General features: G+C 44.6%; 1 protein-coding gene across 3 annotated transcripts in view; it reads right to left on the bottom strand.

Annotated features, from left to right (window-relative positions):
- The window catches only part of ALS2 (alsin Rho guanine nucleotide exchange factor ALS2), a 242,257-nt gene that overhangs the window by 115,247 nt on the left and 108,977 nt on the right, over positions 1 to 18,033 (bottom strand). For all 3 annotated transcript variants that reach the window (XM_033944890.1, XM_033944888.1, XM_033944891.1), the window contains exons 13-16: positions 10,997 to 11,159; positions 3,496 to 3,627; positions 2,945 to 3,073; positions 1,063 to 1,133 (exon numbers count right to left, since the gene is read on the bottom strand). In XM_033944890.1, coding sequence (XP_033800781.1) covers positions 1,063 to 1,133; positions 2,945 to 3,073; positions 3,496 to 3,627; positions 10,997 to 11,159 — 495 coding nt within the window. The remainder of the gene's footprint in view (positions 1 to 1,062; positions 1,134 to 2,944; positions 3,074 to 3,495; positions 3,628 to 10,996; positions 11,160 to 18,033) is intronic.

The raw sequence follows: 18,033 nt of genomic DNA, 5'->3' as shown, positions 1-18,033 counted from the left end.
TCTCACCTATTGCACTGAAATATCCATTAGCAGTATATACAGCAACAAAACAAAGCAGTGCGAGTCAATCAGAATGCTTTCTTGGTAAAAAAAAAAATGATAATAAAATATATATCTGAATAACTTATAATGCAATACATCAGAGCTAGTGATTTGTAATCAGAGTCTGAGTATCTGCTCTGCATGTTTTGAGTCTGTACGGGGCAGCTAAGGATGCATAAGGCAGTCTGTGGGAGATAAGTTTTAGAAGTGAAGGCAGTCTGCAGGGTGATAGGGCAATTGGGGGGAGGGGGGAGTTTTGAGGAGTAGGGATGTTTTCAAGGTGGAGGGGCAGTTGCAAAGCAGTAGTTTTGGGGGTAGGAGCAGTTAGGGAAAAGAGAACAAAGCAAAGAAGCTTGAAAGGGGCAATTTCCTAAATCATGTGTTTAATAAAATAGTCAATTTTGATGCTATAGAAACTGGAAATCCTTCTCCCGTAGAATTGCATTAGGCCATTTTTAGGGGGCTTATTTTTCTGGAATCCACAATCTGATCTGGGCTATTCTTGGATTTATGTCTTTTTACCATTTTCCTCCCACATATCAAATTTCAGCCTATTCCATTCCATTTTAAAATAATTATTTTACTCCCTGACATTCCCATTTCCACCCCTTTTTTGGTACTTTTTAAATTTCCACTGGGTTGGAAAGAATAAAAATCTCATACATAGAGCTTTCTTCAGTAAACACCATGAGAGCAGCACAATCCTCTGTAAACTGCAATGTAGAAAATTGCAGAGGTTGCTCACTGCTATACCACACTTAAAATAAAATAAAATAAAATAAAATCTTGCTTTATGACTACTTTAGTTGTCTACATGTGTAGCCCTATAGACAGCATGATCCAAGAAAGACTACCTACTGAAAACCACTAACAGATAAACTGAGGTCAAATATCACATCGCCTCTTGCATCTCCCACATAAGACTAAATCAAACCATTTGGCTGATGTGGAAGAACACAAACAATGGAATCTTCTGACTACTAGTAGCATGGATTGCATTCTATTTTACAAAGTACTTACACACCACCAACTTCTTCAGAGAGCGGCTCCACCCACAACGTGGAAAGGGGAAAGATGTGGTGTGTTGAAAACTGGAGACAAAAAGGAAGCACACATATGTTAATAGTTCACATGCATATTCCTTCTTTATAGCCCAAGAACTGCACGTTCAGAAGTGTTTTATTATGCTGTGCCAAGTCTTGAGATATTTGTTTCCCTTTCCATGTTTTAGACCTAACTTATTCATGCGTTTCATTTGATTTTCTTGACTAATGGACTAGTGACCAGAACAAGAACCCCCCCCCAGCTTCTCAAGATTAACATCTTAATGATTTCCAATGTCTGCCTTCTTATCATAGTTCTAAATGCAGTAAATACATGTGAAAAGTCATACAACCCATCACTTGCACCTTTTCTTACCCTTGATTTCATTTTGTTTAAGGTGTAAAAATAGGTTTTGAATCAATATCAGTTGCGAGAAAAGGACAGTTAACTGTAATGGTATATGGAATTGGTCTTAAAAGATTTCATTACCAAGTACTAAGGCTTTCCAGGTTAGAAAAAAATGAAACCGTTTCACATACAATACTAGAACTGTCTGAAAATGTTGCAGAATTTAAGATCAATAACTGATTTACTTGTATTCACCCTTTTTTCTTTCAACCCTCTTGTTAGCATGCCAAGTTCCTCAGCTGACTTAAGAGCTGAAATGGATGCCTAAATATACTGCTAATCACCACCCAGAATTTACATGACAAGTGGATTCTCAGAACATATCCATGCTGTACCAGTTTCCTGACAGATTCAGATGGAACAGATAACACAATCTCATGAATTATTAAAATGCAGTACCACTGCTTGCCCTGGGATGTGTGTTCAAAACATAACACCTCATGAGGGGCTTAAATCCTCAGTCAGAAAAATGAATCTGACTTTTAATCCATTTGAAAATAGACAGCATACAATATATCCATAAACTATAATTTTTCCATAATCACTGCGGGATATGCACCAATCCAGTTCTTATGAAAATATCACTGGCTTTACAAACAAACTACGAGCATCAGTAGCATACAAACTACCTTCGTGCTACCCATATCATTTCTGTAGTACTATCCTTCTGCTAATATTTACAAATGTGCTTCTTTTGAATAGTTTTCTAAAATTATGTATTCATATAGTCTACTAACAAATTAAAAAACAAACCAAAATACCCCAGAAAATACAAAGAACTAAAAGAAGGTGCATAAAAGACAGCAATTTAAGAGCTGAATAATCTCTTGTTGGTTAGTTTGACCCCATCCAACTCGCTACCATTTAGAAGCAAGTATAGAAGAGGCAGGGAAGTTTCTGTGGCAGGTGTGCTGTGAACCTTCATTCATGGAACCTATCTTCCTTTCAATAGTCTAGTGCTGCAACTGTTGCCTAACCCAGGGGTAGGCAATTTCGGTCCTCGAGAGCAGGAGCCAGATCAGGTTTTCTGGATATCCACAATGAATATGCATGAGATGGATTTGCATGCACTGCCTCCTTGAGATACAAATCTATCTCATGCCTATCCTGAAAACCTGACCTGGCTCCGGCTCTCGAGGACCGGAATTGCCTACCCCTGGCCTAGCCAAAAGGAAACAGGCAGTAGCTTCCATAATAATGCCCTAGTCAGACAGTGCTGACGATCAGTAGTGACTCATTTGGAGAAATGTTACCTTCTTGGAGCTCATGAGGGTGAACTGGAGGGGGAGTCTTGGTATGAGGATAGTAACAGCACCAATGACACTTCAATGCCTGGTATTAACTGAATTGTCACCATTTGACCTGATAAAGTTTAAATATATTAAGGGCCCTCAGTCTTCAGATTTTATGTGAAACATTTCTCTCCCTCTTCCAACCAACCCACATGCACCTGAGCATGGACCAATGCATCATTAAAGAGAATGAACCAGTTGACAGAGAATCTGCCAGCATGCTGTAGTGACAATCCCCGGTTACTGCTTTCACAGATTAGCCGCCGTTCTGGTTTCCTCAAGGAATCCTGACATTCAGAAAGAGAAACAAGTTTTAGTTATTCATAATTATGACTTTTTTGTTAAACTCACTAAAGAAAGATAAACAGAACTTGCTTAGACAGAAATCTTCTTTGAAATAATGAGGCAAAGAGCAGAAAAATAAGGGCTTTACTTCTAAGCATTATATGCATCTAAATCCTCCCCAGTCAAGAAAACGTATCAAGGGATATCAGTAAAGACTAAAAGACAGGTACCTTTAAAATTACTGGCAAAACTTTGACATTGGTTATTACTGAAGGTACCTAAAGCTTGCGAACTACAGAAGATGGTATATATCTAAACATGGAGAGGTCATGCAACATAGATGCTAATGTTAACAGGAAAAGCTCCTATTCCTGCTTCTGTAGGACAATCACCATTTTATTAGCCTATCTTAGTACCATCATACCGTCATCTTTCCAGGGAAGGTTCTCCAAAAGCTGAGTGTGTACTCTGCCTCTTTCTTTCTCTTGCCCAGAAGGACAGTGAGACTCTCATAGCAAGAGCTGGAATCATGCAGCTTCTGGTACTCTGGAGAAGACTATGAAAGAAAACAACTTTCAAGAAAACTGAATTCTTTCAAATTAAAATCCCTCCCCCAGATCACTTATCTCATTTCATGAGATGAAAAGTGTAACATATCAGCTTCTATAGGACTGGATCCCTCTACAAGTATTAAGGGAATATTGTCATTATGCTGCAGGAGGGACAAAATTCTGTAGTAAGACTTATTTCTTCAAAATATGCAATCTGCAAAGACTAATACGTTTATCCTACAATTTATTTGTACACTAGTATTTAAGCCCGTTACATTAACGGGTGCTAGAATATATGTGTCTGTCTGTCTTTCTTTCTGTGTCTCTCTCTTCCTTTCTTTCTTTCTCCCTCCCGCTGTCTGTCCTTCTTTCTTTCTGGTTCTCTCTCTGGCACCCTGTGTCTTTCTTTCTTTCTTTCTCTCTCCCTGCCCGCTGTCTTTCTGTCTGTCTGTCTTTCGTTCTAATGCGCTGCCTGCCTGCCTGTCTTTCTGTCTCTCCATGGCCCCCTTCTGTCTCCCCTCCCCCAAAGCAAACCAAGATTGCTCCCAGGCCCCCTTTCCCTCTCTGTCCCCTCCACTTCCCTGTGCAGCAGCATTTCCCTCTCACCCTTCCCTGTGCAGCAGCAGCATTTCCCCCCCCCACACACTTCCCTGTGCAGCAGCATTTCCCACCCTTCCCTGTGCAGCAGCATTTCCCACACACACACTTCCCTATGCAGCAGCATTTCCCACCCTTCCCTGTGCAGCAGCAGCATTTCCCACCCTTCCCTGTGCAGCAGCAGCATTTCCCACCCTTCCCTGTGCAGAAGCAGCATTTCCCCCCCCCACACACACTTCCCTGTGCAGCAGCAGCAGCATTTCCCGGCCTTCCCTGTGCAGCAGCAGCAGCATTTCCTGCAGCCCCCTTCCCAGCCGCCGCGCTTAAATTCACAGAAAAGCGCTGCGCCACGATACCGCTGTCTTCGGTGTCTTCTATCCACTGCGGCCAACCCTAGCGGAAACAGGAAGTAGTCAGAGAGGGTGGGCCGCAGTGGACAGAAGACGGCGAGGCCAGCTGTAGCGCTTGTCTCTGAATTTAAACGCGGCGGCTGGGAAGGGGGCTGCGGGAAGGTTTTGGCGGTGAGTGAGCCGGCGAGAAGGTTTTGGCGGTGAGTGAGGGCGGGAGGGGGGAGTCGCTGGCTGTGCTGTGTCTCTCCGTGTTCGAATTCGAAAATGGAATTCAGCATAGAGGGACACAGCACTTATCAGGTACCCACAGCCTCTTAAGTGCGCATGCGCGCTTAAGAGGATTATTATTATAGATTATCCATTTTTTTATACTTTATAAAATACCCAAATATTGTTGTGTTCATTTTTTTTTTAATATTTTGCAGATTTAATATATAAACATAAAATAAATTATACCAAGGTGATATACAAAAAGATGACACTGGCATACAAAACAGAGGGATTTTTTTTTTTTTCAGACTAGCTACTTTAAAGCGAGCAGTACAAAAACCTTTTGGTTTGTCTGACTCATGTTTCTTTCTACTCTGAAGATCTCAACCTTCTAAACTGGCCCGCTGTCTTATTCTACTGTCTTACCATTGTTGATATCCTCTTTACTAGAGAGCTTATATACATTGTTATGCCCAATCTTACTGTACTGTAATTTACTGAATACCTTTTGTTCATTACTTGCTTTGTTAGTTTATTTTCCATGCAACTGTAGTGTACATCCATTTTATATATTGTTTCTATTTTTCCAGTGCTGATGAATCCTCTTATCGTACTATTAATGGATGTACTAGTTTATATTCACTGATGTTTTTTCTTGTGTATTAAAAATTTTTGAACAAAAAAAAGAAACATTTAAACAAAGAATTTGCGGTCATTCGAATCGTAATTACATCCAAATAAGACGATAACAATCAAAAACCTTGAGTACCGTATTTTCACGCAAATAACGCGCACCCGTATAAAACGCGCACACGGGTATAGCGCGCAGAAATCACGATGATATGTACAAAAACTTTGGTATACCGCGCTCACGGGTATACCGCGCATGCTGCCCGACGCTCCTTTCGCCCGCCCTGACTTTCCGTGCGCTGTCCCGACTCTCCGTTCACCCCCCCCTGACTTCCGTGCACTGTCCCCCCTTGAAGGTCTGTCCCCATCCTGAAAGCTTGATGCCCCCCCCCCGACGTCCGATACATCCCTCCCCCCGAAGGACCGCCGATTCCCCAACAATATCGGGCCAGGAGGGAGCCCAAATCCTCCTGGCCACGGCGACCCCCTAACCCCACCCCGCACTACATTACGGGCAGGAGGGATCCCAGGCCCTCCTGCCCTCGACGCAAACCCCCCTCCCCCCAACGACCGCCACCCCCAAGAACCTCCGACCGCCCCCCCAGCCGACCCGCGACCCCCCTGGCGACCCCCACGACCCCCCCACCCCCCTTCCCCGTACCTTTGGTAGTTGGGCCAGAAGGGAGCCCAAACCCTCCTGGCCACGGCGACCCCCTAACCCCACCCCGCACTACATTACGGGCAGGAGGGATTCCAGGCCCTCCTGCCCTCGACGCAAACCCCCCTCCCCCCCCACGACCGCCCCCCCAAGAACCTCCGACCGCCCCCCCAGCCGACCCGCGACCCCCCTGGCGATCCCCACGACCCCCCCACCCCCCTTCCCCATACCTTTGGTAGTTGGCCGGACAGACGGGAGCCAAACCCGCCTGTCCGGCAGGCAGCCAACGAAGGAATGAGGCCGGATTGGCCCATCCATCCTAAAGCTCCGCCTACTGGTGGGGCCTAAGGCGCGTGGGCCAATCAGAATAGGCCCTGGAGCCTTAGGTCCCACCTAGGGGCGCGGCCTGAGGCACATGGTCGGGTTGGGCCCATGTGCCTCAGGCCGCGCCCCCAGGTGGGACCTAAGGCTCCAGGGCCTATTCTGATTGGCCCACGCGCCTTAGGCCCCACCAGTAGGCGGAGCTTTAGGATGGATGGGCCAATCCGGCCTCATTCCTTCGTTGGCTGCCTGCCGGACAGGCGGGTTTGGCTCCCGTCTGTCCGGCCAACTACCAAAGGTACGGGGAAGGGGGGTGGGGGGGTCGCCAGGGGGGTCGCGGGTCGGCTGGGGGGGCGGTCGGAGGTTCTTGGGGGGGGCGGTCGTTGGGGGGGAGGGGGGTTTGCGTCGAGGGCAGGAGGGCCTGGGATCCCTCCTGCCCGTAATGTAGTGCGGGGTGGGGTTAGGGGGTCGCCGTGGCCAGGAGGGTTTGGGCTCCCTTCTGGCCCGATATTGTCGGGAAGTCGGCGGTCCTTCGGGGTGGGGGTGCGAGTGGTCCTGCCGGGGGGGGGGGGTGTATCGGACGTCGGGGAGTCGGCCGGGCAAGAGGGCTTGGGCTCCCTCTTGCTCCGATCGTGGATGCGGGTGCGGGTGGGAGCGCGTGCGAGCGGTCGTTCGGGGTGGGGGTGCGAGTGGTCCTGCCGGGGGGGGGGATGTATCGGACGTCGGGGAGTCGGCCGGGCAAGAGGGCTTGGGCTCCCTCTTGCTCCGATCGTGGATACGGGTGCGGGTGGGAGCGCGTGCGAGCGGTCGTTCGGGGTGGGGGTGCGAGTGGTCCTGCCGGGGGGGGGGGGGATGTATCGGACGTCGGGGAGTCGGCCGGGCAAGAGGGCTTGGGCTCCCTCTTGCTCCGATCGTGGATGCGGGTGCGGGTGGGAGCGCGTGCGAGTGGTCGTTCGGGGTGGGGGTGCGAGTGGTCCTGCTGGGGGGGTGAATCGGGCGTCGGGCGGGGTGGGAACTATGTTTTAAAACTTTTGTATACCGCGCTCACGCATATAACGCGCGAGGGGTATGCGCGGTAGGTAAAAACGCGTATAACGCGCGCGTTATATGCGTGAAAATACGGTAAAGTCAGCTGGAAATGAGTAATGAGTAACTATAATTATTATTTTCATGCAAAAGTAATGCATAACTGTAGTTTTATTTTATTTATTTGAACATATTCCGCATATCCAAGATCTGTGTGGGTTACAGCATCACGTTCGTATATTAAAACTGTACAAGCATACCATGACATGATAACACACAACATAATTCCTGTATCCTAAAACATTTATCATACAACTCATATAAAACAGAAACAATATATGAAATGAAACTAAAACATTCCCAAATCTTGAAAAGCGTTTCTAAAGAAATGAGCCTTCAAGCAAATTGAGTCTGGAAGAGAATTCCATAATTGAGAACCTGCCACACCAAAAAATGCGAGAACGACTTGTGACTTTAATTATGAATTGAACAGGAGGAACCACTAATAATTGTTTAGACTGAGAATGCAATGAGCGTACAGGTACATATGACTCCAATAATGAGGCAACTACTTCTGGTAGTAAACCATTCAATGATTTATATACCAAAGTCAGGATCTTAAATTGAATGCTCCATATTATCGGGAGCCAATAAAGCTCTGCAAGTAAAGAGGAAACGTGCACATTGCGAGGAATACCACCAATCACTTTTGCGGCATTCTGAGCCACTTGAAGAGTTCTCAATGATTTATTTCGGAGTCCGCACAAGAGAGAATTACAATAATCAAAATATGGTAAAACAAAACATTTCATGATTTGATGAAAGTTAGATGGAGAAAGCAAGTCCCATAATTTCAAAACCATATGAATCTTGAAAAACAGTTTTTACTACTGATGAAATGCGACCATGAAATTGTAAAGAGGAGTCTAAAAAAACCCTACTCTTAATCTCCAGATCTTTACCCCATCATATACAAAACTTGATGGGACTTCTTCACTACTGCAGTAAGAGATTATTTATTAGTTTGCATTAAAGAACAGCTGGATCTAAGAGTTTTGGGTTGTCTCCTAGTGACTTTTGAATACTGTATTTGTGAAAAGTGAGAACAGTTACACAAAGACATGAGACAGAATAAATGGGTTGGGTTGTTGTTGTTTTTTTGCATTTTCCTGCATTAGCTTATCCAATTAAAATTCCAAAATATGCTCTTTTGGTGATTTTTTGCAGAAGAAAGTTACTATAATCACCCTCATGTCAATAACAAATGCTCTCTCAGAAGTATGCAACAGCTAACAATAGTACAGTATATGAAGGTATTTTACCTTCTGGAACAGGAGTTCTTGAACCATTTTTATGGAGAATATCATTTAAACAGATTGCTTTCAAGTTAGTTTGAATTTTCATTTATTAAGAGATTTTTATGTGACAAATGAAACCAGAGATAATGGAACAAAAGGGAAACGTGTATTTTTTGAGCTGATGGTTTCTTACTGCTTCATGGTCTTAGTTCAATCAAAATTAGGACTTAGAGCAGGGTCTTTGCTCACAACTATCTAGGAATTTGATCTCTCACTCTTTTTTTTAATTTTTTTTTTTAACATTTCCTAATATTGGAGTCAACTTGTCAAAATGATTAGGGGTGCTAAACTCAACAGAAATTACTCTTCCCTGGACAAAGTCAAGGATCTTTCTCAATGTTCAGGGTGTTCAAGCACTCACAGTCCTGGCATCCTTGATTCCTACCACTTTTTGCTTCTGTTCAGTCATTGCAGTTACAGACCTTAGCAAAAAGTGATGCACCAGCAGGGCAGGATTAATTCGTCAAGGGCCCCTAGGCACACAAGTATACTGGGCCCCCTGCCCCACCCCCAAATATTTACTAATTTTCTTATTTACTTCTTTATTTCCACTTTATTTCTTTTATTTTAAAATTCAAAACAAACAACAAAGATTACCATACCAGTGCACAGTTTTTCTTCAATGCAACCTCCAAACATCTCTGAACAAAACTCCCCTTCCTTTCTAGAGGAAGGGATCTTCAGCTGGCAGGGCTTTGGGAAGCCCAGCAATTTATGTTTTGCATTTGGGAAGGAGGCATGGGGCATGGCGGAAGAAAATTTTGTGCCCATCATTTTATTGGACTAACACATTTCTCACTTAGCTTTCAAAGGTTAAAACCTCTTTCTTCAGATCAGTAAACTATACTGCTGTTACTGTATCCCTGTCCTGACCTGAGGAAAGGAGTTATAGTCTCTGAATTAGTAAAAAAATATATTAAAATTAGTTCAATAAACAGTATCATCTTATTTCTATTTTCTATTAATAAACGATTATCAACACACTACAATAATACCTTATCCTAAAGCAAAAATAAATAAATAAAACAAATATAAATTTTCTTCTACCTTTGTTGTCTGGTTTCTGCTTTCCTCATCTTCTCATCATTCTCTTCCTTCCATCCACTGTCTACCCTCTCTATGCCTCTTCCATATGGCATCTGCTCTCTTTCAATGCCTCTTCCAGAAATTGTCTGCCTCTCTCTTCCATCTCTCCCTCCCCTCCATTGGTGTGGCATCCATCTTCTTCCCTTCCCTCCTCCAATGGTCTGGCATCTCTCCTCTCCTTCCCTTCCCCACACCCCCATAGTCTGGCATTTCACTCTCTCCTCTCCCTTCCCCCCACTTCTATCAGCATCTGCCCCCTTTCTTTCCCTCCAACCTAATTCCATCCAGTATCCTCCCCCCCTTATGTCTCTCTTCCCTTTCCTTGCACACCAATTCCATCAGCATCTGCTTTTATCTCCCTCTACCACCCTTCCATACCATCCTTCCCCACCACCGTTCCATATCATCCTTCCCACCACCCTTCCATACCACCCAGCCCCTTTCTCCCTCCACCACCCTTCCATACCACCCTGCCCCCTTTTTCTCCCTCCACCACCCTTCCATACCATCCTTCCCACCACCCTGCCCCCTTTCTCTTCTTCTACCACCCTTCCATACCATCCTTCTCACAATCCTTCCATACCACCCTGCCCCCTTTCTTTTCCTTCACCACCCTTCCATACCATCCTTTCCACCACCCTTCCATGCTCCTTTCTCTATCCCCCTCCAAATATTGCAGCTGCCGGCAATGGGCCCCCTCCCCGCATCAACGGCAATGCGGCTGGATCTGTTACAGGAAGGTCCCGCGATGACTGCGTCTGACGGTCCATCCCCCCGACGTCACTTCTTCCAGAGCAAGTAAGTGAGGTCGGAGGGGGAATGGACCGGCAGATACAGTCATCGTGGGACCTTCCTGTAACAGATCCAGCCGCATTGCCGTTGATTTTTTTTTTTTTTTGGGGGGGGGGCGTTAATGTTGATACCAGGAGGGTGCCGTTGATATTTAAAAAAAAAAAATGGCAAGGCGAGTCATCATCCTTCAGTGGGCCCCCCCTAACAGTTTCAGGCCCTAGGCACGTGCCTACTGGGCCTATTCACCAGTGCTCCTTCTAGAACCATGCAAATCATGGGCCTTCATGCCAGCTAATAGATGTCACCAATGTACAATGATTGCCTGCCCCACAACAAGATGGCTTACCACTTCAAAGCATGTTGCAAGTTTCAGAAGGAGTCGAGCATATTCCTGAAGTCGCTGGATTGGTACAAAAAAGAGTGTATTAAGCACATCCACTAATGGCTGGTCTTCATCCTTCATATCAGACAGATGCTGCACCAACTCCAAATTTTTGCTGAAAAAGTCCCTGAAGAAAGAGAAAAAGAAACAGTGGCAAAGAAACAAAAGTTTAAGCCAAGAAATTTTACATGTTACCAGTCCCAGGGCAAGCAGTGGTTTCCCCATGCCTATCTCAATAGCAAACTATGAGATTTTCCTACAAGAAATTGTCCAAATCTTATTTAAACCCATATATGCTAACCGCTGTAATCACATCTGCTATTCATTGAGTGAAAAAAAGATTTCCTCCTATTCATTTAAAAAGTATTATCATGCAACTTCATTGAGTGTATCTTTGTCTTTGTGAAACAATCAAAACCTGATTCACTGTTACTCATTCTACATCACTCAGGATTTTGTAGACCTCAATCACCACTCCTTCAGGAGTATCTTTTTCAAGCTGAAGATTCCTAACTTCTTTAGCCTTTCTTCATATAAGAGGAGTTCCACCCACTTTACCATTTTGGTCACTCGTCTCTGAACCTTTTCTAATTCCACTACATCTTTTCTGAGATATGGCAACCAGAACTGAATGCAGTACTAAAGGTGAGGTTGCACTATGGAGCGATACAGAGGCATAATAATATTTTTTATTTTCCATCCCTTTTCTAATAATTCCTAGCATCATGTTTGCTGTTTGGCTGCTGCCACATATTGGGCGGAAGATTTCAGCATATTGTCTATGACATCTAGATTTTTTTCTTGGGTGCCAACTCCTAGCATCAAGTAACTATAATTCAGATTCTTCTACCCAATGTGCATCACTGCATTTGTCTACATTAAATTTGTAGATGACACAAAACTATTTAAAGTTGTTAAAATACATGAGCACTGTTAAAATTTGTAGGAAGACCTTAGGAAATTGGAAGACTGGGCATCCAAATGGCAGATGAAATTTGATCACCTCACTTGTTGTTTTGGTTTCCAGTTAAATGGTACCAGTCTCAGTTCAGATCCCTGTGGTGCGCTACTATTCACCCTCCATTACTGAGAAAAATTACCATTTAACAGAGGGATCTCAAAGTCCCTCCTTGAGGGCTGCAATCCAGTCGGGTTTTCAGGTTTTCCCCAATGAATACGCATTGAAAGCAGTGCATGCACATAGATCTCATGCATATTCATTGGGGAAATCCTGAAAACCCGACTGGATTGTGGCCCTCAAGGAGGGACTTTGAGACCCCTGATTTAACACTACCCTCTGTTTTCTGTCCATTAACGAGTTCCTCATCCACAACAGAACATTGCCTCCTAACCCATGGCTTTTAATTTCCTCAGGAGTCTCATGAGCAACTTTGTCAGCAGCTTTCTGAAAAAAAAAAGAGACTAGGTTCTTATGTTGCTATATCTTTTCTAGTAGATAGGTGTGTTATTCTGGACAATAGAGAATTCTCCCCATGCAAGCCCTGTAGAATGAATCCATTCCAGATTTTTAACACCTCCTCACTAGAGAGCTCTGCTGCCCCCTTCAGTCTATACCAAAGCAGGCAATAACCCTATATAGGACCACAGGCAAAGGAGGGGTACAGGGAAACTCTCCGAACTACAACTCTGTTCTGCTCTAAAAATAACACACACACATTAAACACTGCAATTGAACAATTGAAACATTGAAATAATCATACCAAACCCTGACTTTCCTCCGGGAGGGGATGGGGGAGTGTTTGCAGACTGGGAGTCACGGGGTTTGGTGTGTGTGGGACAGTTGTGGGACCCGGTCCAGGGAGGTGTTAGACCCTTTACTGAACTCAGGGGTAAGTTTGGGTTCGGGATAAGAGATCTGTTCCCCTACCTACAGGTTTCACATTATATTAGGACCTCGGGACTCTTAGGCGACTTGAGGGGTGGGAAGATGCCCTTTGAGCTGCTATTGGGTCCGGTGCTTCGGAGGGGAGCTCTCTCTGCAATATATAGGTGCCTTAACGGTAGGGGGGCCTCCCTTCCCTACATGAGGGCCTGGGAAAATGATTGTGGTTCGGTTATTCCCTGGGATACTTGGGGTGACATATGGTCGGAGATCTCCTCGGCGGGGATTTCTGCTTTGCTGATTGAGAATGGTTACAAGGTTCTCTTTCGGTGGTACTATACCCCTCAGGTTGTGGCTCGTTGGCGGGGAGGTGCGAGTGTTCTCTGTTGGAGGGGCTGTGGGGAAGTGGGTACCTATTTTCATATGTGGTGGCAGTGTGGGCAGGTGTGTGGCTTCTGGACTGAGGTCTTTGATCGGGTGTCCCGGATCTTAGATGTCCAGATACCGGCTGATTGGCGACACGCCTTGTTGTTTTGGCATCAATTGGATCTGGCTGGGGGTGACTCTTTGTTTTGTAAGTTGACATTCACTGCTGCTCGATTGGCCATTGCCTCTTTGTGGAATCAGGCGCTCTCTCCCACGTGGGCCCTGGTGGAGCAACGTTTACTTAATTGGCAGAATCTTTATCATTTAACGGCCTTGCAGCATGGTAAACTACATGGTTATGCTCATGTGTGGCGCAATTTTCGGGCTTCTGTGGGGATCTGTGGTAGGGGTGGTCAGGGGCTTTGAGTTGGTCTGGGGGTTGGAATAGATGGGCGATGCTGGGGGGGATCTCATAACCATATTCCTTTTCAATCTTTGGTATCTGTTTGGAATTGACTATCTCTCAACCCTATTGAGAGCTGTAGGTATTGTGCTTTGTCCCTGGGGGGTGGGAGGGGGGATATTGGCTGTGTTTTGGTGGGTATTCTAGATTGTTTTATTAGTTTGAAGGACTTGCACATGTCTATGCTGTTGATTTTAATTCTATGTGCTATTTTGGAGTGTGATATTCAGCTCTATGTATTTTTGTTTTTGCCTTTCATGTGCAATTGTTCTGTAATGTTTGGAGTGTTTTTCAATAAAAGCTTTTCAATTAAAAAAAAAAGAAATAATCATACCAATCAGAAACACTTATGGAGCTCAAACATTCCCCCATTGTGTTATTGCAACAGATTATTCTTTATACCCTTAAGGTCTGACTAACATCCAAAATATCAGTTTAGACTCAAACTTTCTAATTGAGACAGTAGGCAGGTGCAGGAAATAACTAACAGGGTGGTGATCCCGAATGACACACCTATCTACTAGAAGAGATATTAGCAAGGTAAAGCACAGTTACTTACCGTAACAGGTGTTATCCAGGGACAGCAGGCAGATATTCTTGACTGATGGGTGACGGCACCGACGGAGCCCCGGTACAGACAATTTTAGAGTGATTGCACTCTAAGAACTTGGAAAGTTCTAGCAGGCCGCACCGCGCACGCGCGAGTGCCTTCCCGCCCGACAGAGGCGCGCGGTCCCCAGTTAGGATAAGCCAGCTAAGAAGTCAACCCGGGGAGGTGGGTGGAACGCAAGAATATCTGCCTGCTGTCCCTGGATAACACCTGTTACGGTAAGTAACTGTGCCTTATCCCAGGACAAGCAGGCAGCATATTCTTGACTGATGGGTGACCTCCAAGCTAACAAAAAGAGGGATGGAGGGAAAGTTGGCCATTAGGAAAACAAATTTTGTAAAACAGATTGGCCAAAGTGTCCATCCCGTCTGGAGAAAGCATCCAGACAATAATGAGATGTAAAAGTATGAACTGAGGACCAAGTAGCAGCCTTGCAGATTTCCTCAATAGGAGTTGAACGGAGGAAAGCTACAGATGCTGCCATAGCTCGAACTCTATGGGCCGTGACAGAATCTTCCAGTGTCAGTCCGGACTGAGCATAACAGAATGAAATGCACGCTGCAAGCCAATTGGACAGCGTACGTTTAGAAACAGGACGTCCCAATTTATTCGGATCAAAGGACAGAAATAGTTGAGGAGATGATCTGTGGGGCTTAGTACGGTCTAAATAGTAAGCTAAAGCCCGCTTACAGTCCAAAGTATGCAGAGCCTGTTCTCCAGAATGAGAGTGAGGTTTCGGAAAGAAGACAGGCAGAACAATACATAAGAACATAAGAACATAAGCAATGCCTCTGCTGGGTCAGACCTGAGGTCCATCATGCCCAGCAGTCCGCTCACGCGGCGGCCCAACAGGTCCAGGACCTGTGCAGCAATCCTCTATCTATACCCCTCTATCCCCTTTTCCAGCAGGAAATTGTCCAATCCTTTCTTAAACCCCTGTACTGTACTCTGCCCTATTACTCCCTCTGGAAGCGCATTCCAGGTGTCCACCACTCGTTGGGTAAAGAAGAACTTCCTAGCATTCGTTTTAAATCTGTCCCCTTTCAACTTTTCCAAGTGTCCTCTTGTTCTTTTATTTTTCGAAAGTTTGAAGAATCTGTCCTTCTCTACTCTCTCTATGCCCTTCATGATTTTATAAGTCTCTATCATATCCCCTCTAAGTCTCCTCTTCTCCAGGGAAAAGAGACCCAGTTTCTCCAATCTCTCAGCGTATGAGAGGTTTTCCATCCCTTTTATCAAGCGTGTCGCTCTCCTCTGAACCCTCTCGAGTAACGCCATATCCTTCCTAAGGTACGGAGACCAATATTGGACGCAGTATTCCAGATGCGGGCGCACCATCGCCCGATACAATGGCAGGATAACTTCTTTTGTCCTTGTTGTAATACCCTTCTTGATTATGCCTAGCATTCTATTTGCTTTCTTAGCGGCTGTTGCGCACTGTGCCGTCGGCTTCATTGTCATGTCCACCATTACCCCCAAGTCCCTTTCTTGGTTGCTCTCATTCAATAATATCCCTCCCATCGTATAGTTGTACCTCGGGTTTCTGTTTCCAACATGCAATACTTTACATTTCTCAACGTTGAACTTCATCTGCCATCTCGCCGCCCATTCCCCCAATTTGTTCAAGTCCCTTTGCAATTCTTCGCATTCCTCTTTAGTCCCAGCTCCACTAAATAGTTTTGTATCGTCCGCAAATTTTATTATCTCACACTTCGTGCCTGTTTCTAGATCATTTATGAATATATTAAATAGCAGCGGCCCTAGCACTGAGCCCTGCGGAACACCACTCGTGACCCCCATCCAGTCCGAGTAGTGGCCCTTCACCCCTACCCTCTGTTTCCTACCCGCCAACCAGTTTCTGATCCATCTATGTACGTCTCCGTCCACTCCATGGTTCTTCAGTTTCCGGAGTAGACGTTCGTGAGGCACCTTGTCAAAGGCTTTTTGGAAATCAAGGTATATGATGTCTATGGGGTCTCCTCTGTCCATCCGTTTGTTAATTCCTTCGAAGAAGTGCAATAAGTTCGTTAGGCACGATCTCCCCCTGCAGAAACCATGTTGGGTTGTTTTCAAAAGTTCGTTTCTTTCCAGATGTTCATCGATGTGTTCTTTAATCAGTGCTTCCATCAGTTTCCCCGGAACCGAGGTCAAACTCACTGGTCTGTAGTTTCCCGGGTCACCTCTTGATCCCTTTTTAAAGATGGGCGTGACATTGGCTATCTTCCAATCCTCCGGGATCATGCCTGTTTTCAAGGATAGGTTGCAAATTTGCTGCAGTAGTTCCGCTATCTCCTCCTTTAATTCCTTCAGAACCCTGGGATGGATTCCGTCCGGACCCGGGGATTTGTCAGTTTTAAGTTTTTCTATCTGCCTGTGTACATCATCAAGGCTCACTTCCATGGATGTTAATTTTTCTGCTTGATTTCCATTGAAGATTTGTTCAGGTTCCGGTATGTTGGTTGTGTCTTCGTTTGTAAATACAGACGAGAAGAACATGTTGAGTCTTTCTGCGACTTCTTTCTCCTCCTTCACCGCTCCCTTCCTGTCTCCTTCGTCCAGCGGTCCTACCTCCTCCCTAGCTGGCTGTTTCCCTTTAACATATCTGAAGAACGGTTTGAAATTTCGTGCCTCCCTGGCTAGCCTCTCTTCATACTCTCTTTTGGCTTTTCGAACCACACGGTGACATTCTTTTTGATACTTCCTGTGCTCCTTCTGGTTCCCTTCAGTTTTGTCCTTTTTCCATTCCCTGAATGAATTTTTCTTATTGCCTATCGCTTCCTTCACTATTTTAGTCATCCATACTGGGTCTTTTGTTCGACCCTTTTTGCACCCCTTTCTGAATCTGGGGATGTGCAGATTTTGTGCCTCGCTCACTGTGTCTTTGAAAAAAGACCAGGCATGTTCTACTGTTTACCAAATAATATAAACCAAATACTTTCCACTTAATCTAATATGTTAATGAAAGGTCAATTATACTAACAAGAGATAGCCTCAGTAATGGAGCCTACGCGTAGCCAAAATCAATGACTGGGGTATTCAGCGTAGTTATACTTGCTCCTTATTCTCCAATCATTGGCCTCACTCTTGTGACTATACTTAATTCAAACACATAAATTTGCTAAAAGTTATTTATTTAAATTATCACTTTTTTTCTTATCTTTTCAATTTTATAACTTATTCTTATTAAAACTTTTTATTACACTCATACTACCCCTTTCATTATACTCACATTCTAATTCTTTCACTACACTCTTATTTAACCCCTTTCATAACAATCTATCTCTTATGAGCCTACTTACTTTCCGTTTTATCTATTAATAGTTATTATAGAGACAAGGCATTCATTCACACTTGTCTTGAGTCAGCATTTATATTGCATAACAGCCTTTTTCTCATAAACCTGCTTGCTTTCAGTTATATCTATTGATAGTTATTTTAAACAAGGCATTCATCCAAACTTATCTTGAGTCAGCACTTGTATTTCAAGACAGCCAACGTGGCCAACGTTTCGTGGGCGTAAACTCGAACCCACTGCCTCAGGGCCAGATAATTTAGGAAACAAGTCGCTGAAAAAAGTACAAGAAAGTTCATTTAGAGAAACGTAATGCATTCAGATTTATTGTGCACGATAAGTTCACTTACTTGCTGCTCAGTATTCAATTGAAAGCGGTCTCAGTTCAACAAAATGGCGACAGCCTCGATTTAAAGACCTGGTTGTG

The sequence above is a fragment of the Geotrypetes seraphini genome, chromosome 5 (assembly GCF_902459505.1).
Source record: "Geotrypetes seraphini chromosome 5, aGeoSer1.1, whole genome shotgun sequence".
NCBI lineage: Eukaryota > Metazoa > Chordata > Amphibia > Gymnophiona > Dermophiidae > Geotrypetes > Geotrypetes seraphini.
This window is presented reverse-complemented; position numbering and strand designations above follow the sequence as displayed.